Source organism: Myotis daubentonii, chromosome 1 (genome assembly GCF_963259705.1).
Source record: "Myotis daubentonii chromosome 1, mMyoDau2.1, whole genome shotgun sequence".
Lineage (NCBI taxonomy): Eukaryota > Metazoa > Chordata > Mammalia > Chiroptera > Vespertilionidae > Myotis > Myotis daubentonii.
This window is the reverse complement of record NC_081840.1, coordinates 179,631,892-179,652,721: the sequence shown is the minus strand read 5'-3', so window position 1 is coordinate 179,652,721 and position 20,830 is coordinate 179,631,892. Positions and strand designations below refer to the sequence as shown.

The following is a 20,830-nucleotide window of genomic DNA, read 5'->3' as shown; positions in this document are numbered from 1 at the left end:
AAATATCAGGTAAAATGGGGCTCAAAGAGCCCTAACCGGTTTGGCTCGGTGGATAGAGCATCGGCCTGCGGACTGAAAGGTCCCAGGTTCGATTCCGGTCAAGGGCATGTACCTTGGTTGCGGGCACATCCCCAGTAAGGAGTGTGCAGGAGGCAGCTGATCAATGTTCCTCTCTCATCGATGTTCCTAACTCTCTGTCCCTCTCCCCTCCCCTCTGTAAAAAAATCAATAAAATATAAAAAAAAAAAATGGGGCTCAAAGAAATAAAGAGTTATATTATAAATTACAGCTTACATTGGTGTAGGCCTGAATTTGTGGATTGTGAAACGTGCACCCACCATACAGGATTGTTTTAATGACAAGGTGAAACTGAGACAAGGGAGGTCCGTTTTAATGACAAGGTGAAACTGAGACAAGGGAGGTCCCATATATACCTCTCCAACTATCAGGTGCTTGTTATCATGACCACAGCTCATGATTTCATTGCCCAGCCACTCTCTGCTCCACTATTTAATAAACAGAAGGTGCACTGCAATACGACCAAGTTTGTTCTGCTTATTTTTACTGTAAGCAAGAATATACCAACACATTACCTCCGAATTAACATATTTCATTTTCCCACATATTAGCAATGTAACCAGAGCTTTTAATTCAGCCACCCCACCTGTAGCACAAAGCATTACCTCTAAGCTGATAAGATACATTGATTCAAGATTTTCTTTATATAGAAGGATAAATGATTGAAGAAGGCATCATTCTCAAGAGCTACAGTTCAGACCAGTTTTGCGGCTTGCTTGTTAAACCCAATTTGATCACCCTGGGTTAGATAAACTCAGTTACTTACCTGTCTTCGCCTCCTGCCAGGCACCGCTGAAGGACATGGATTGCTTCTTTTTTTTTTTTTTAAGTTATACCATTTGGGAGCAATAAAGTAATTTTCATTCATGTGTTTATCACAAAAAGGATTGCAATTGCTTACCTACTATATACTAAGAATTTGCATATTTGCTTAATTTAAACTTGACAACTCTCCTCATTTTATAGATTAGGATACTGAGTCTCAGAAGTTAAGTTACATTCCAGGCACAGAGTAAATAGCAATGTCTATCTCTGAATCCAAGTTTTATCTGTTTTATCTGATTTCTTTCCACTCTTCCACAATGCCATACTAATGAAAAAATTCTTGCCCAGGAATTCAAGGTCTAGGTCTAGGATAACAAGAGTCATTCGACCACTACTACCACTCTCATCTCCTGCCCACCCCCCTATCATACGCCTTTCCTCTGCCACTCACTCACAGACATTCCCCAGCCTTGCTTTCCTTCAAACCTTTCAGAGCTGTTCCCTCTGCTCAGCCTGCCCTAGCTTTCCTCCCCACTTAGAGAATTCCAACCCATCCTCTAAGTCCCAGAGGGACTTTGAAAGTTTTGCTCCGTCTCCCAAGGATTAACTGCCTCCACTCCAGCTTCTGCAACTTAGTTTATTTTCATAAATATATATATATATATATATATATATATATATATATATATATATATATATATATATATATATATATCACTTGAGATTGGCACTTACCTGCATGTACCTCTGTAACCACTTCTAGAATACGACCTCCTCAGCGAGGCCTACAGCTATGCATACTTGCTAACCTAAGGCACTTAGCACATCGTGTGAGTTCAACCAATGCTAGAGTTAATGAGTGAATTTTATTTTAAATCAAGGTCTATATTTTACATGTGTTAGATTGTGAATGAATTCTCTGTAGGTGAGCACTGTGAAGTAAACTGGCTCTTCAGTGATTTTAAGGATGGACACAAAGAGGGGCTTCACTCACCCAACGCTAGTTTTTCCACAAACTTCGGCCCGTGCTCCCGCCCCCCAGCTCATCACAGACTCAGCCCGGGCAAGAAATGGCCCCGCCTCCCTCACTGCCAATCAACCGCTCCTCGCGCCTGCGCATACACCGCCCCCTGCAGAGCCCCGCCCCAGTCTCCGCCCCGAGGCTACCGCGGGCGGTTGGGTCTGGCGGGAACCTGCCTTTCACTGGCCCGCCCACAATGACGATCACCTACAGCTGCATTGCTAATGGCCGAGTGATCCTGGCGGATCTGGCCTGGACCGGCGGCTCCTATCAGGTACCCCAATCGTCACCTCCGCCTTGGCGCGCTCTGATTTTGAAAGGTGGTGCCTGCCGGGCCCGCCCCTCAGGAGGCGGCGCTGCCGGGAGGCCCGAATGGGCGGCGAGTGGGGACGAGAAGCCCCGCCCCCGTGCGCGGCTGCCTGCGCGGCAGGGAGTCCCGGGCCGGAGCCTCTCGAGCTGCAGAACAGCGGAGCCGCACGGGCGCCGCCTAGGGGTTAGGGGTGGTGCTGCACGCGACCCCTTTGGCGGTGATAGCAGCAGCCCTGTCCAATGCCGGAGAACCCTCCGGGTTTTCTCTCCCCTGAGGAGAAATGACCGCAGATCCACACGCACTTATTGGACATGCATTAGCTGTGTAATCCCCGGTTAAAGGGGTGAGGGGCGCAGCAATGAAGAGAAGACAGCACCTGAAGTTGCCGCTTGATGAGCGCAGGTCCCTTTATGTCCCAGGGCGGCCTACAGGAGTCCTGCAGTGTGAGAAGTATTCCAGTGGGGGCAGGTCCAGCCTGCTCCTGTGACACTCACGCCGGTGGCTGCTTGCGACCACAGAGATGATGGTAGGGCGCTTGGCTTAGAAGCCTTGTAAGAGCTGTCTTAGCAGCACAGGAAAGCGAAATGGGGACTCCAAGCAGAGGAAACAGCCTGCCTCAAGGACCTCAGTGGGGCCAGGTAGAGCACAGGGCCCTAGTGTGTAGGACATAAAGATTCGATCAGAAAAGTGGGCAGAGAATAGTTAATGAAGGGGCCTATCTTCTCTTTTTTTTTGTCCTAGAGAAACTATGGACATAATCCTATATAATAAAATGATAATATGCAAATTGACCCTAACAGCAGAAGGACTAGGAATGACTGGTCACTATGACACACACTGACCACCAGGGGTCAGACGCTCAATGCAGGAGCTGCCCTCTGGTGGTCAGGCGCTCTCACCTGGGGAGCTCTGCTCAGCCACAAGCCAGGCTGATGGCTGCCAGTACAGTGGTGGTGGTGGGAGCCTCTCCTGCCTCCTCAGCAGCGCTAAGGATGTCCGACTGCAGCTTAGGCCTGCTCCCCGCTGGCAAGTGGACATCCCTCGAGGGCTGCCAGGCTGCCAGGCTGCCAGAGGGATGTCTGACTGCCAACTTAGGCCCAATATCCCGGGGAGCGGCCTAAGCCAGCAGGTGGTCATTCCCCGAGGGGTCCCAGACTGCAAGAGGGCACAGGCCGGGCTGAGGGACCCTCCCGAGTGCACAAAATTTTTGTGCACAAGGCCTCTAGTCTATAATAATAAAAGCGTAATATGCTAATTAGACTGGATGTCCTTCCAGATGACCTTCAGGACAAAGCCAGGGCTGCGAGGGAAACCTGGCTTCCAGATGCCAGAGGGAAGCCGGTGCCAGCAGCTGGGCGAAGGAAGGCCTACTCTTGCACGAATTTTGTGCATCGGGCCTCTAGTTAAATATATAAAGGAATAGCATGATCTGACTTATCTTCTGGTACATTTGGTTTGGTTACAATCCAAAGGTGGGTTGGAGGGGAGAGAACCAGTAAGGATGGTACTATTACAGTTTATGTAGAAGATCTAAGGGCCTGAGCTAAGGCAATGACAGTGCAGATAGAAAGGAGGGGGCAGATCCTAAGAAACACTTTATAAAACTAATCCTCAGGAGTTAGTGACAGGGTCATGCCTAGGATGCTTCTTAATTTTTTTTATTTTTTCCCCCCCAGCTCTATTGAAATAGAATTGCCATATAACTGTGTGAGTTTAAGGTGTACAATGTGATGATTTGTCCCCCCCTGCCTCTCCCTCCCCCCTCCCCCCCCCCCCCCCCGCCTCAGGTGTCAGTAAACAATAAAGAAACTACAGATGGAGGAGGAGGATTGTGGAGGAGAGAGTCAGAGGGAACGCAGGGCAGGAGAGTACAGTTTGGGACAGGTTGAATTTTGTTGCCTATTGGAAATGGCCAATCGATTTGTGTATTTATTCCTCCCACCTATCCCCAAAAGCTTTAAGTGATAAAATGTTCAGTGTAGCACTCAGAGGGTCAGGGCTAACAGTTGAAGATAGTAGAAGTGGGTGAGAGCAGTGGTGTCCTGAAAGCCAAGAAAAGAAAGTTACAAGAAACTTTCATGCCCCAAAGAAGTTGAACAAGATCTAAAAGGTGTTCATTAAATTCTATAGTTAGGAGATGATTGCTGACCATACAGTTAGCAGTTCGGTAGAGGCAGACGCCAGATTGCTTTAAGCCAGGTGAATGGGAGATGAGGAAGTAAAGAGAGTGAAGTTAGATTGTTCTTTCAAGAATTTAGAAAGGGAATGAGATACAGTGAAAGCTAGAAAAGCATGGTCCAGGAGGGGGCCTCGTTTTTTAGTACAGAGAAAACTTTCACATGTATGTAGGCTAATGGGAAGAGTCTGGAGCTATAAGAGAGGAAGGAGCTGTTGGTGGAGCAAGACTAAAGGAGCACAAAGGAGTGGAATCCAGTGTGGCAGTGAAGATGTGAGCCTTGGATTTGAGGAATGCCCTCTCTCTATGTTCCTCGGGGTTCTAACTCCAGTCCTCTTTTAACTTGACACATTCATTCACTCACAGAACACCTTTACTTTGATCACTCTCAGACCCACTTCCAAAGTAATCTCTCTCCATAGTTAGAGTGCCTAATAGAAGAACTAAATTATTTCCCAATTCCTCCTCGTGTATTTCTAATCTCGTTGAGTAGCTCTACTGAGCCATTCAAGCTGGAAACTGGGAGTCACCTTCAATTTTTCCTTCTTCTTCACCATCACATTTGTTCTTTGTCACCAAGTTCGATTAGTTCTGTCTCCTGAATATGTCTTGAATCCATTTTCTTGTTTCTGAACCATGTTGTCATCTAGGCTCTCAATTCTTGTCACCAAGGTTTATTGAAAGTGCCTCCTGGCCCTAGCCCTGTAGCTCAGGTGGTTAGAGCATCATTCCAGTACACCAAGGTTGAGGGTTTGATCCGATCAGGGTATATACAAGAATCAACCAATGATACATAAATACCAATGATACATAAATAGGTAGAATCTCTCTCTCTCTCTCTCTCTCTCTCTCTCTCCCTCTCTCCCTTCTCTCCCTCTCTCCCTCTCTCTCATATATAAATAAATAATATTTGCCCTAACTGGCTTGGCTCAGTGGATAGAGCATCAGCCTGCGGACTCAAGCGTCCCAGGTTCGAGTCTGGTCAAGGGCATGCACCTTGGTTGCGGGCACATCCCCTGTAGGGAGTGTGCAGGAGGCAGCTGATCGATGTTTCTCTCTCATCGATGTTTCTAACTCTCTATCCCTCTCCCTTCCTCTCTGTAAAAAAATCAATAAAATATATTTTTAAATAAATAATATTTTTTAAAGTGCCTCCTAACTGATCTCTCAGACTTCAGCCTTGTCCCTCTCAAAATCAGCCTCCACACTGCTGCTCAAGTGGTTGTTGCTAAAAGCAAACATGATCATGTCACTCCCTGCTTAAAATCATTTGGTGGCACCTGATTACATACAGAATAAAGCCCATACCACTTAGCCTGTCATTCAAGGCCCTCCCTGGTAGGACTTTTCCATGATTATCTCCTCTTCCCCCACATATTTTTGGGCTGCAGCTATCCTGACCTTCATGCTGTTCTCCAGTCTCACCAGGGTCTCACTTTATCTCCTCTTCCCTCTCCCTGGAACCCACTTATCTGCACTTTTTAGCAGTATAATCTCTTATGTGCTTTGAGACATTTCTCAATTCCTCCTTGAAGCCTAATTAAGAGGGGAGAGAGACAAAGTTGAAGGTGTTCATAAGTCCAATGACTTCTCTTTATGAAACATGCAGGAAGGTAAGAAATTGGGAAGAGGTGGAGCAATTGGAAGAAAGGATTAAAGGTTTAGAATGATTGCTGTACAAAAAGCTGACCGGGGAGAAGGAAAGGAATGACAAAGTGCTTTAAAGAATAGTTCTACCATGTCTTTTCTCAATGCTAAATATTAATGTCACAACTATTTTATAATCATTAGAAAAGTATTAGTACCTACTAAAGCTTAATCATGAGATCAAATCAATTGCTGTTTAGGGTCCTAGAGTTGGACAGGATCTTGCCCACTTCATTCTTCACACAAAGAAACAACCCAGACAATTCTCTTTCTTAAGTCATGCACTACTTTTATAACAAAAACATAACTAGAGCTCAGTTATCTCTCTTTTACTGCCTCATGTTGCCATTTGCTTTGTTTCAAATTTTCCTATTATTTCATTGATTACTTACTCTAAATGAGACACATGCGGAAAGCTAGGGGAATATATTCCAGTGATGATAACAGAGTAACTGAAAGTCTATGTACTCCCTTAATTTTTCTTGTTTCTTCTGAAATCTTTTCTTAGAGAATACTGCTTGGATTTTTCAGGCAATCCCACAAATTTCAAGCTTTACTCTCTCCCATTAATAATAAGCTTTAGCCCTGGCCAGTGTGGCTCAGTTGGTTAAATTGTCGTGTTGTACCGTGAATCAAAAGGTTGCTATTCGATTCCCAGTCAGGGCACATACCTAGGTTGTGGGTTCAATCCCTGGTGGAGATATGTATGGGAGGCAACTGATTGATATTTCTCTCATCTCAAACATCAATGTTTTAATATTTCTTTCTCTAAAATCAGTAAAATATGTCCTTGGTGAAGATTAATTTTTTAAAAATTAAAAATAATAATAATAAGCTTTAACTTCCCAGAAAGTTTTTATTTCAAGTATCGTTTTGTGAAAGTGGAAAAGCTAATTAAGAGTAGATAACTTTCAGGTTCAGTTCCTTTTACACTTCTGAAGAAAAATAATGAGGCTTAAGGAATTCTGGATAATTGTAACATCCTACAGATTTTAACCAAAGAATGAGCCCTATAAGAAACCAGTGTAGCTGTGTTTGAACATTGACCTATGAACCAGGAGGTCATGGTTCAATTTTGGTCAGGGCATATGCCTGGGTTTTGGGCTTAATCCCCAGAGTGAGGTGTGCAGGAGGCAGCAGATCAATGATTCTCTCTCATCAATGATGTTCCTATCTCTCTCTCTCCCTTGCCCTTCTTCTCTGGAACCAATTTAAAAAATATTTTTTTAAAAAAGAGACATCTATAAGAGATCTCAGCAATTATTTGTTTGATAGAAAGAGATAAGTGAATAAAAATTTTTTTCTTAACCAAAAGACAGGGTAGTCAGAGAACAAGAGCTGAATACTTTTAATCCATTAACATTTCATTTATAGTTTTAGTCACTGAAAAGATATTTGATTAGATAGTGCTTCCCAGCCTTGAAGCCATATATATATATATGTACTAATGGCCCATTGCACAAAGATTCACACAATAGGCCTTCCTTCCCCTGGCTGCCGGCTCTGGTTTTCCTCAGGCCTTTGGTCCGGCTGCTCCCAGCCCCTCCTTTTTTTTTTCCAGCTCCTCCAGCGGAGCCCAGGGAGGACTAGAAGCCTGGGTTGCCCCCAACGACCCAGGCCCCCAGCCACTCCTTAGGGCGAGCTGGAAGCCTGGGTTGCTCCCAGCAACCCAAGCCCCCTGCAACCCAGGCCCCCAGCCTCTCCTTGAGCAGAGTACAGGGCCGGTGGAAAGCTTGGCTTCCTCCATCGCTGGGAGCAACCCAAGCCTCCTGCTCGCTCCAGCTCTGTGGCCGCCACCATCTTCAGTCGTCTTCAGTCTTCGCTCTGCGCCTGTGTATGCAAATTAACCACCATCTTTGCTGGGTTATTTTGCATAGTTTCTCTGATTGGCTGGTGGGTGTGGTGGAGTGATGGTTAATTTGCATGTTTCTCTTATTAGTGTAGATGATGTGACTGTAAAAATAAGACTGGTTATCTAGTACAAACCATATTTGCACAGTTATATGTATAAACACAGGATATGTATATTAAGTAATTTTAAAAATTTCCTTCAGATTCACATGAGTCTGAATATTCATATTAATATTTATAACTTGCCTCTTACCATGAATTATGAATAACCATCCATTAGTTCTCCTAGTAAACAGTTGTCCTTTAATAAACTAATCAGAAAATAAGTAAATTTAGGAGAATAATGAAAAACACTGCAATCTTCTGCAAAGTAAATGCTGACAATTTATTTTTAGGAAACAGCAGCAACAGTGCTTAGACTAGTGCTTCTTAGAGCTGAACCAAAGACCACAATTCAAATGGGAAGGTAAGGTATATTCTAATGAAACTACTTTTTAACAATTATCAGCTAATAATTCCAATGATAATGGCATGAGGAAAAAATATATTAGTTGTACATACTTTTGATTGAGCCTTCAAAAAGGAGACCTTCTATATGTAGAAGCATAAAATTGTGAATGGGAATGACAAGCACCAAATTCATGAAAGTGCTTACCTTTGCAAAGTGATGGGAGAAGAATTAAAATGAGGAAGGGTATACAGGGGACATTAATTGTATCTGTAACATTTTAAATACATTGGTGGGTCTACAAGTGTTCTTGTCCTTATTCTCCATACTGTTTTTGGTATACCCAAAATATTTTATTAATAAAAAAGGAAACTTCCACTTTAAAATATCTTCAATAAGACCACTCTAAAAACAAAAACAAAAAACAAGTTCATAGATACAGAGAACAGGTTAGTGTTTACCAGATGTAGGGGTTGGCGGGTAGTGGGAGAAATGGGTGAAGGGGGTCAAAAGATTTTTTTAAGAAAACAAAAACCACATCAAGCAAATGTATAGTTTTATGAAGTTTTATAAGGGAACTCCGCTACCAACTGCAACTGCCACCTATGCCAAAAAAATAGAACACTGCCAACTACCCCCAAAACTCCCCACCATATGTCCTGTTTGTGCACAGTTTCCTCCTTCTCCCCCATCATTCCAACTTTTACCTATTATAGCAGCCACTTATCCTGTTTCTTCACTGTTTCAGCACCTAAATATACACCTCAGATATTAGAGCCCAATACTGCCTACTTTTTAATTTGACGTTATTTAAATTTCTTTAATCTACATATTCTTCCTCTATTCCTGTCCTAACCTTACAATTTATTGAAGAACCTATAGAGTTTCCCAGAGTCTGAGTTTGCTGATTGCATACTCAAAATGCAGTTTACTATGCTCTAACCAGCTGGATCAAGAGGCTTGATCACTTTGGCAAGACTATAGATGTTTTTTCATCGGTTGGTACATAATGTCTGCTTATACTTCCTTTTGACATGCTAGCAGCCATTGATAATTCATTGTCTACACCCTAGAGCCATTAATTTATTGGGGTTTGCAAATTAGTGATATTCTAGTTTTATTTTCACTTATTAGCAGGAATGATTTTATAAAAAAAAAAAAGATATGCTTACCTGTATTGTACATTCTAATTTGAATCTTTTGAGGGCCTCTTTCCTGAACTCCAAATGTATGTATCCAGCTGCCCATTCCACATCTCTATTGGATGTCTGATAAGCATCTCAAACCTATGTCTAAAACCAGCCCTCCTCCTGCAGTGTTCCACTTTCCAGTTCCTCAGACCTAAAACCTTTATGATCCTTGACTTTTGTCTCTTTTACATCCAAATCCAATCCATCAGCAAATTCTGTTGACTTTACCTTCCAAATATATCCAGAATCTGACAACTTCCACCAATACCATAGGAACCACACTACCATCATGTCTTGCTTGGGTTACTCAATATAAATGTGGCTTCATTTTTTTCATTTTGTTTTTTGTTTTTAAAGATTATATTCAAAATTTGACTTAATAACTTTTTATAATTATGTAAAATTATATGGTTCCAAAGTCAAATATACAAAATATGTTTCCTTTAAGAAGTCTAATTTTCAAGCATAACCAATGGACATAAGACACTGGCGGGTAGGGGAGGCTAGGGGACTGTCAAGGACTGGGGGGGAAAAAGGACACATATGTAATACCCTTTGTAATACTTTAAGCAATAAAAAAAAAGTCTAATTTTCATTCCTTTCCTGTCTACACTGACACTCTCTCTCTCCCCATGTAGGTAATTATTTTGAGTAAGTTTTTAGCTTATCGTTTTTTCTTTTCTTTTTTATATGAGACACATAATATATATTTGTACTTTCCTTGGTAGCATATGAGCATGATAGATAATGGTAGTACATCATACATAGTTTTCTCTACTTTGCTTTTGTCAGTTAACAGCATATCCTGGACATCAGATATTCAAGTTTGTTTGTTTGTAACATTTAAAGATGGTTTCTGAATGTTACTCAGTAATAACATACTAAGCAAAATTTAAAATAATCTTTTCATAACAATTATCAATTTACTTCAAATCACATATACAACTTTCAGAGAGATGGTAGAATTAGCAACTTTTTCAGCAAAGACTCCTCCCAACTTAGAAATAAAAATATTTTCCAATTTTAAATAATTTTAATAGTTTCTTATATTGTGCTGTATTATTTTATTAAGTTTATACTTAATTAAATTACATATACATGTTGAATTTCTAGAGCAACCAAGAGTAAAGTAGAAATAGAGTGTTTACATTCTAACCCTTACCTATCAAGGGTGAGATAGTAAATATTTTAGGACTTTTTGGGTCAAGAGGCAAAATCAAATACTAGTAAAATGACAGTCCATCTGGGCAAAGAAAAAGTAAGATCCCTTATATTATACTATAAAAACTGAATTTCACATAGATTAGCTATCTGAATATGAAAATTATGTCTATGAAAATATTCTACAGAAATTAATGTGTAAGCTCAAGGTGTAATCAATGTGATGGAGCCAATAACATAAAAGTCCTGAAACCAAAAAAAAAGTGACAGATTTTTAAAAACTTTTCTTGATAAGCTGTAAACCTCCATACAAAAAGAGCACAAATCCTAAGTGAATAGCTAGATGAATCATCACCAAGTAAACACTCCTGTTACCACCAGGTCAAGAAACAGACTATCTCCAGCTTCCCAGAAGCCCTCTTCATTCTTCTTCCTAACCACTTCCACTGCTCCAAAGGAAGCCATTATCCTAATTCGTAATACTTTAGTTTAACTTTGCCTGCTTTTAAACTTTACATAAAATCATACATAATGTATTAAAAATAAAACATTTTCCAAGTGGGAATTTTTTGTATCACTCAATATCATCATTAAAAATATTTGTAGCCCTAGCCAGTTTGGCTAAATGGATAGAACGTCAGCCTGTGGACTCAAGGGTCCCAGGTTCAGTTCTAGTCAAGGGCATGTACCTTGGTTGCGGGCACATCCCCAGTAGGGAGTGTGCAGAAGGCAGCTGATCGATGCTTCTCTCTCATCAATGTTTCTAACTCTCTAGCCCTCTCCCTTCCTCTCTGTAAAAAAATCAATAAAATATAATAAAAAAATATATTTGTACCATGCCCTCAACCAGTTTGGCTCAGTGGATAGAGCAGCACCTCCACACACTGAAGGATCCCAGATTCAGTTCCAGTCAAGGACACATACCTCAGTTGTAGGTTCGATTCCCAACCCTGGTCAGGGCAGGAGGCAACCAATCAATGTTCTCTCTCATATCGATGTTTCTCTCTCTCTGATTTATTTTAAATACATATTCAGCCCAGCTGGTGTGGCTCAGTGGTATTGACCTATGAACCAGGAGGTCATGGTTTGATTCCTGTGGGCTTAATTCCCAGTAGGGGACATGCAGGAGGCAGCCAATCAATGATTCTCATCATCAATTTTTCTATCTCCCTCCTTCTCCCTTTCTGAAATCAATAGAAAATATATTAAATAAATAAATAGACATCTTCAAATTTTTTAGCTTTTGTTTAATATAATTTAATTTTTAAATATATGAAAGATATTCTAATTATTCTGATTCTAAAAGTTATATAGATAGTTCTTATACTATTAATGAGAACTTAAATGAAATTAAATGTGCTACATAGATACTTAATTTCTTTAATATTATCATGTAAATGAATGTATTCTTTTCACAGCTTTGTCTATCACAGTCTCTTCATTGATGGAATCATTTACCTATGTGCCTCAGACAATGCATTGGATATTGTAACACCATCTGCATTTCTTAAAAATGTAAGTAATTTGTTATACTACCTTAAGGACCTTTACCTTTTCTGAAATTATGAGGTCTCTATTTTATAGTTTATGAGCAATAATGTCACTAAACAAAAGCAGATCATTCCTCTGTCTATAAAGCAGAGCCATTACTGATCTCCAGAGATTTCTTACCATAATCCCTCTTTGTCTCCTGCTCCCACACTTCCCTGACTCTGAAGGAAGATCTGCAAAGACAATCTACTCAGATATATTAGGATCTGTCACAAAAGAAGCCATCAACAAAACAACAAGAAAGCCCTCACTGCATGGGAGAACACATTTGCCAATGTGACATCTGATAAGGGTTTAATCTCCAAAATTTATAGGAACTCATACAACAAAAGGAAGATAAACAATACAATCAAAAAATGGGAAAAGGACCTAAATAGACACTTCTCGAAAGAGGACATAACAGAAGGCCAAGAGACATGAAAACATGCTCAAAGTCACTAATCATCCAAGAGATGCAAATCAAAACAACAATGAGGTACCATCTCACACCTGTCAGAATGGATATCATCAACAGATCAACAAACGACAAGTGCTGGAGGGAATGCGGAGAAAAAGGAACCATCTCACACTGCTCGTGGGAATGCAGACTGGTGCAGCCACTGTGGAGAACAGTATGGAGTTTCCTCAAAAAATTAAAAAATGGAACTTCCATTTGACCCAGTAATACCTCTTCTAGGACTAAATCCCAAGAAATCAGAAACACCAATCAGAAAGGATATATGCACCCCTATGTTCATAGCAGCACAATTTACATTAGGTAAGATTTAGAAACAGCCTAAGTGCCCATCAGCAGATGAGTGGATTAAAAAACTGTGGTACATCTACACAATGGAATACTATGCTGTGGTAAAAAAGAAGGAACTCTTACCATTTGCAACAGCATGGATGGAACTGGAGAGAATTATGCAAAGCGAAATAAGGCAGTCAGAGAAGGATGAGTATCACATGATCTCAATCATTTGTGGAATATAATGAACAACATAAACTGATGAACAAAAATAGATCCAGAGACATAGAAGCATTGTACAGACCATCAAACCTCAGAGGGAAGGGAGGGACGAGTGAGAGGGGGGTGGGTAAGAAGTCAACCAAAGGACTTGTATGCATGCATGTAAGTATAACTAATGGACACAGACAGTAGGGGGGTGAGAGCATGTGCTGGGGGGTGGGAGCAGCCAGGGAGAATTCAATGGGGTAAAAAAGGAGACATACGTAATATTTTCAACAATAAAGAATTTAAATTTAAAAAATCAGTCTTTATTATGTTCTTTAAAAATAAGAAAGAGCCCAAACCAGTTTGGCTCAGTGGATAGAGCGTCGGCCTGCGGACTGAAGGGTCCCAGGTTCGATTCTGGTCAAGGGCATGTACCTGGGTTGCGGGCACATCCCCAGTAGGAGATGTGCAGGAGGCAGCTGATCGATGTTTCTCTCTCATCAATGTTTCTAACTCTCTATCCCTCTACCTTCCTCTCTGTAAAAAATCAATAAAATATATATAAAAAAAATAATAAAAAAATAAAAAATAAGAAAGAAATGAAGTTTTACTAATATTTAAAATATTTTCTCAATAGCATATACATTTAATGTATAGATAATTATATATATAAACCATGCACATATTTTATTTGTATAGTGTACCAACTTGCTTTAACACAGCTCAAACTATATTCAAAAATAGAATCAAATGATATAAGACCTAATATTGTCACTCTACCGTGACAGTTACACCTAGACAGTTGTTAGAGTCTTGATGCTAAACACTGTTAGCCATTTAATTTACTGTACTCTAATTTTTTTCTCTCTGCCATTATGACAAAACATCCCAACTTTACTACCTTTCCAAAACCAGATGACACAAAATTGCTAAGCATATTATTTTTACCACTACCTCTGGTAAAGCTTTTAGTACAAACAATTATCAGAATTTCTTCTTGAAACTTGGAAGTGTCCTGTAACAACTCTGTACGTTTTGAAAGGTAGAATCATGACTTTTAGTTGGGATTGTTTTTTAATCATTGAGTGGGTCTTGAAGATAGGAGCAGGAGGGGAAAATAAGTGTGTATTTAGAAAATATCATGGACTCCCTATTTCCCTGTTTGCCAGAGGTAAACATCTGTTCTTCCCCTCAACTCCTCAAATATACCAAAGAATTAAGGACCTCTCAGTATGAGGTTGTAATCTATACTAAGCAGTGGAGAAGCCTGGGCAAGCAGTTTTCGTGAATACTGTATCTTTAAATAGAAAAGACACCCTGCCACCAAAAATCTTGAAATGTCCTAGTTTCTTTTATTTCAGGTTTCTGCCAGACTTGGCTTCATATAAACATTAACTCTGCAATTATCCAGTTGAAATTATCTATAGAGTTTAAATATTTCCATTCATTTCCCCAGGTTAGTGATATTTTTCTGAAAAATCCTTTGATGTCACAAGAACATTTTTCTCCTTCAAATGCCATTGCTGCCGATTTTCAGCAAGTATTAGGAAAGTATATGGTATGTAACCTCCAACTATATTCCTAAACATTGTTAGTATTGCAGCTTTCAAATCAGTTAGGAATTATGAGTTAAGAGCTGTAAAGATGAATTCGACTGAGAACTATCTCTATATAATGATAAATAATGATATCCATAATGTATTGATAAATGAATAAAATAAGATAAAGTCTGTATGGTATACTGTTACTTATTTACATATGCAACCATTTAAGGAAGAGGGAATAAATACAAATATATTTGTTTGTTTGCTTATAGTATAAAAGAAAAAAAAAGTGCTGGAGGTGTGCAAGGAAAGGATAAATCAAAAACATTCCAATGGTTGCCTGTGGTAAAGATGGGGACAGGAACAAAAACTGGACCTCTCTGAATAAAACTTGTTTTACAAATTTGACTTTGGAACCATGTATATATTTTACCTAATTTTAAAATACTATTAAGTTAAATATTTAACTAATAGTTCCAACTAAGTGAAATAAGGCAGTCACAAGAGGACAAATATTATGTGATTCCACTTATATGAGGTACCTAGAATAGTAAGATTTATGCAGACATCAAGCAGAATGGTGGTTGCCAGAGCCTGGAAGGAGGGGAGGAAGAGGAGTTATTATTTAATGCATACAGACTTCCAATTTGAGAAGTTGAAAAATTCCTGGAGATACATGGTGGTGATAGTTGTAAAACAGTGTAGATATACTTAATAATTCTGAACTATAACAGTTAAAAATTGTCAAAATTGCAAATTTTATGTTATATATATTTTATCATTATAAAAATGTTTATTTAGAAAAGTAATCCCTAAAACTCAAATTTAAAAAGAACCCAGCTGTGTATGGAATGTCCTCAACATGGCTGCTCACTTCTTCAAGGCCAACAAAGGAATCCCTCTCACTCCAATCTGCTAAATATTATATAATCCTATATAATAAAGAGGTAATATGCAAATTAACCATCATGCCCTCACAAGATGGCTGCCTGTGACCAGGCTGGCAGGGGGGTTAGTGAGTGATGACCAAACGACTGAACAAGCAGTCTGTGTGGGGCGACCAGGACTGCAGCAGGGTTAGTGAGGGACGACCAAATGACTGAACAGCAGGCTGCATGGGGCAACCAGGCTGGCCCGGGGGGGGGGGGGGGGGGGGGGGCGTGGCTGTGAGGGGCAACCAGGCCAGCAGGGGGGGCAGTTGTGAGTGACCAGGCCAGCAGAGGGGGGCAGATGGGGGCAACCTGGCTGGCAGCAGGGGGCAGTTAGGGGCTATCAGGCCAGCAACAGAGGCAGTGAGGGGTGATCAGGCCGACAAGGGGGGGCAGTTAGGCGTGACTAGGCAGGCAGGCAGGTGAGTGATTAGGAGCCAGCAGTCCAGGATGTGAGAGGGATGTCCTGGATTGGAGAGGGTTCAGGCTGGGCAGAGGGGACCCACCCCCTGCACGATTTTGTGCACCGGCCTCTAGTGTAACATAACCATGGTGCTAACATTCTGTCACCTTTGCATCTGTTAGTTAGAAGCAAATCACAATCAAGGTGAAGGGGGTTTACAAGGATATAACTCACTGGGGATCACCATAAGGTGTGTCGGCCACAATGTCTGACAAAATAACTAAAAGCTTTTATATTAAATGCACCTTATGAAGAATTCTGCATACTCAAGACAGCCAAAATACATTAACATAGCTCCCTGAAAACTAGTTACTATGTGAAAATATGCACATTTTAAGCAAAGACATCTGACATCAAAGAATTTTCTGTTTAACATTTATAAGCCAACCTGGTAAGCTTTAAGTCTGTAGAAAATTGTAAAAGTTGTTGAATTTCTTTTTTTTTAATATTTTTATTGATTTCAGAGCGGAAGGAAGAGAGAGATAGAAACATCAATGATGAGAGAGAATCATTGATTGGCTGCCTCCTGCATGCCCCACACTGGGGATTGAGCCCGCAACCCAGGCATATGTCCTTGACCGGGATCAAACTTGCGACCCTTCAGTCCACAGGCCGATGCTCTATCCACTGAGCCAAACCGGCTAGGGCTGTTGAATTTCTTATACTATAATTAACAAAATGCACACAGTGAAAAAAAGAGTTTTGGTATATCCTATATAATAAAAGGGTAATATGCAAATTGACCCTAACAGCAGAACAACTGGGAATGACTGGTCACTATGACACACACTGACCACCAGGGGGCAGATGCTCAATGCAGGAGCTGCCCTCTGGTGGTCAGGGCGCTCTCACATGGGAGGAGCTCTGCTCAGCCACAAGCCAGGTTGACGGCTGTCAGCAGAGCAGTGGTGGCGAGAGCCTCTCCCACCTCCTCAGCAGCGCTAAGGATGCCCGACTGCAGCTTAGTCCTGCTCCCCACTGGCAAGTGGACATCCCTTGAGGGCTCCCAGGCTGCCAGAGGGATGTCTGACTGCCAGCTTAGCCCCAATCCCCCAGGGAGCAGGCCTACGCCAGCAGGTGGACATCCCCCAAGGGGTCCCAGACTGCGAGAGGTCACAATGACATATATACCAAATGTCATTGAATGGACTATGAATATGTTATCTTGAGTCTGAATCCTTATTTTGTCTTTAGCTATATAATATTGAACAACTTATTAATCAATCTCTGTTTTCTTATTTAGAAAATAAAAGATGATCAGCCTGGCCAGCGTGGCTCAGTGATTGAGCTTTGCCCTATGAACTAGGAGATCATGGTTCAATTCCTGGTCAGGGAACATGCCTGGGTTGTGGGCTAGATCCCAGGAGGCAGCCAATCGATGATTCTGTCTCATCATTGATGTTTCTCTCTCTCTCTCTCTCTCTCTCTCTCTCTCTCTCTCTCTCTCTCTCTCTCTTCCTTCCTCTCTGAAATCAATTTAAAAAAAATGATTAGAGTATTACTTTATATGGTGGTTTGAGAATTAAATGAGCTAATACATATGAAGTGCTTAAAACAGTGCCTGGCACATATTAAATGTTCAGTGAGTTATTACTTAATATTGTTTTGCAGCTGCAGCTCACTTTTTTAATATAACACTATATCTTAGAGATTATTTTTGTTAATATGGATAGAGTGGAAGACAAAAATAGGAACAAAGAACTAAAACAATAAATAGAAAACAATAACAAATATGGTAGATATTAATCCAACTATATCATTAATCACTTTAAAAGTTAATGGTCTAAATACACCAATGAAATGACAGATTGCCCTGGTCATGTGGCTCGGTTGGAGCGTCGTCCTGTACACCAAAAGGTTGTGGGTTCGATTCTCAGTCTGAGCACCTACCTAAGTTGCAGGTTCAATCCCTGATCGGGGTGTGTGCAGGAGGCAATTGATTGATGTTTCTCTCTCAACATATCCTTGGTTGGGGATTTAAAAAAAAGAGAGAGAGATTGTCAGATTGGATTAAAAAAATCAAGAGAATGAGAAGACAAGCCACATACTAGGAAAAAAATATTTGCAAAAAACAAATCTGAAAAAAGGCTGTCATTCACAATATAGAAAGAACTTTTAAAACTCAACAATATGAATATAAACAACCTAAGTAAAAATTGGGTCAAAGACCTGAATAGTTGTCTCATAAAAGAAGATATAGAGATGGCCAATAAGCATATGAAAAGATGCTCCACATCATATGTCACTAGGGAACTGCAAATTTAAGCAACACTGAAATATCACTACACACCTTTTAGAACAACCAGCATTCAAAATACACCAAAGGCTGACAAGGATGTGGAGCAATAATAACTCTTATTCATTGCTGGTGGGAATGTAAAATGGTACAGCCACTTTGGAAGACAGTTTGGCAGTTCTTTACAAAACTAAACATACTCTCACCATACAATCCAGCAATCATACTCCTTGCTATTTACCCAAAGGAGTTGATAACTTTTGTTCACACAAAAATTTGCATATGGATGCTATAGCATCTTTATTCATAATTGGCAAAACATGGAAGCAACCAAGATATCTTTTCACAGGTGAATGGATAAATAAACTGTAGTACATCCAAACAATGGACTGTTATTCAGCATTAAAGGAAATGAGCTATCAAGCAATGAGAAGACATGGAGGAACCTTAAATTCATATTATTAAGTAAAAGAAGCCAATCTGAAAACGCTACATACTGTGTGATTCCAACTATATGACATTCCGAAAAAGGTAAAACTACAGAGACAGTAAAAAGACCAGTTGTAGCCAGAGCTTAGGGAGAAGGGAAGCATGAATAAGTGCAGCACAGAGGATTTTAAGGACAATGAAATTGTTCTGCAGGATACTGTAATGGTGAATATGTGTCTTTTTACATTTGTCCAAACCTATTGAGTGTACAACAGTGAACCCTCATGTAAACTATGGAGTTTGTGTGATAATGATGTGTCAATGTAAGGTCATCAATTATAACAAATGTACCACTCTAGTGCGGGATGTTGATAGTGAGGCTGTGTGTGTCAGGCTTATCAGGCATGTGGGAACTCTGTACTTTCTGCTCAGTTTTACTAAGAACCTAACACTGCTCTTTAAAAAAATAGAAGTCTAGCCCGGCCAGCATGGCTCAGTGGTTGAGTGTCGACCTATGAACCAGGAGGTTGAGGTTCGATTCCTGGTCAGGGCACATGCCCGGTTTATGGGCTCAATCTTCAGTAGGGGGTGTGCAGGGGGCAGCCGATCAATGATTCTCTCTCATCACTGGTGTTTTTCTCTCCCTCTCTCTCTCGTTCTCTGAAATTAATAAAAATATATTTTTAAAAAACAGAAGTCTAGATAAACAAACAATTTAAGTTTAAAAAAACAATTCCACTGCTGATTCAATACATTTATATATTCCTCTCCCACCCACCCATCCCCCTTTTTTTTTTTTTGCAAGATTAGGTGGGACAGTTTGAGGCTTAGTTGATTCCTTATGCTGAAATACAAGTGAGATATTGCCTTTTTTCCTCCAGATATTTTATTTATTTTTAATTAAACTTACTAGGGTTAAATTGGTTAATAAGATATATAGGTTTCAAAAAAAAAAGATATATAGGTTTCCAGTGTACAATTCTATGATATATCATCTGTATATTGCATTGTGTGCCCACCACCCGAAGTCAAATCTTCTGTCACCATATATTTCACTCCCTTTACCCTTTAAATCCGCGCCCCCTTCCCTCTGGTAACCACCATACTGAGATATGCCTTTGACACATATATTCTAACTAGAGGCCCGGTGCACAAAAATTTGGGGAGTCCCTCAACCCAGCCTGTGCCCTCTCGCAGTCTGGGACCCCTCAGGGGATGACCACCTGCTGGCTTAGGCCTGCTCCCCAGGGGATTGGGCCTAAGATGGCAATCAGACATCCCTCTGGCAGCCCGGCAGCCCTCAGGGGATGTTCACTTGCCAGCGGGGAGCAGGCCTAAACTGCAGTTGGACATCCTTAGCGCTGCTGAGGAGGCAGGAGAGGCTCCCACCACCACCGCTGTACTGGCAGCCATCAGCCTGGCTTGTGGCTGAGCAGAGCTCCTCCCATGTGAGAGCGCCCTGACCACCAGAGGGCAGCTCCTGCATTGAGCATCTGCCCCCTGGTGGTCAGTGTGTGTCATAGTGACCAGTCATTCCCAGTCCTTCTGCTGTTAGGGTCAGTTTGCATATTACCCATTTACTATATAGGATAGAGGCCTGGTGCATGGGTGGGGGCTGGCTGGTTTTCCCTGAAGGGTGTCCTGGATCAGGGTGGGGGTCCTGCTTGGGTGCCTGGCCAGCCTGGATGAGGGGATGATGGCTGTTTGCAGCTGGTCACACCCCCTTCAGGGTGGGGGTCCTGCTTGGGTGCCTGGCCAACCTGGATGAGGGGATGATGGCTTTTTGCAGCTGGTCACACCCCCTTCAGGGTGGGGGTTCCCACTGGGGTGCCTGGTCAGTCTGGATGAGGGGATGATGGCTGTTTGCAGCTGGTCACACCCCCTTCAGGGTGGGGGTTCCCACTGGGGTGCCTGGCCAGTCTGGGTGAGGGGCTGAGGGCTGTTTTCAGGCTGGTGGGTGACTGAAGCTCCCAGCCTCTCCTTTTTTATTTTCTTTTTTTTATTCTGGGATTAATTTACCTTCTATAGCTGTCACTGGAGCTGAGAGCAGGCTCCAGCTCTGAGGCCGTTGCCAGCTGAAAGCAGGTACCTGGGTTT

At 41.3% G+C, this 20,830-nt stretch overlaps 1 protein-coding gene across 1 annotated transcript in view; it reads left to right on the top strand.

Moving 5' to 3' along the window:
- Positions 1–2,014: 2,014 nt before the first annotated feature.
- LOC132217255 (uncharacterized) overlaps positions 2,015–20,830 on the top strand; it is a 41,994-nt gene continuing 23,178 nt past the window's right edge. The window contains exons 1-4 of the mRNA XM_059667352.1: positions 2,015–2,138; positions 8,244–8,314; positions 12,066–12,162; positions 14,589–14,690. Coding sequence (XP_059523335.1) covers positions 2,061–2,138; positions 8,244–8,314; positions 12,066–12,162; positions 14,589–14,690 — 348 coding nt within the window. The 5' untranslated portion in view covers positions 2,015–2,060. The remainder of the gene's footprint in view (positions 2,139–8,243; positions 8,315–12,065; positions 12,163–14,588; positions 14,691–20,830) is intronic.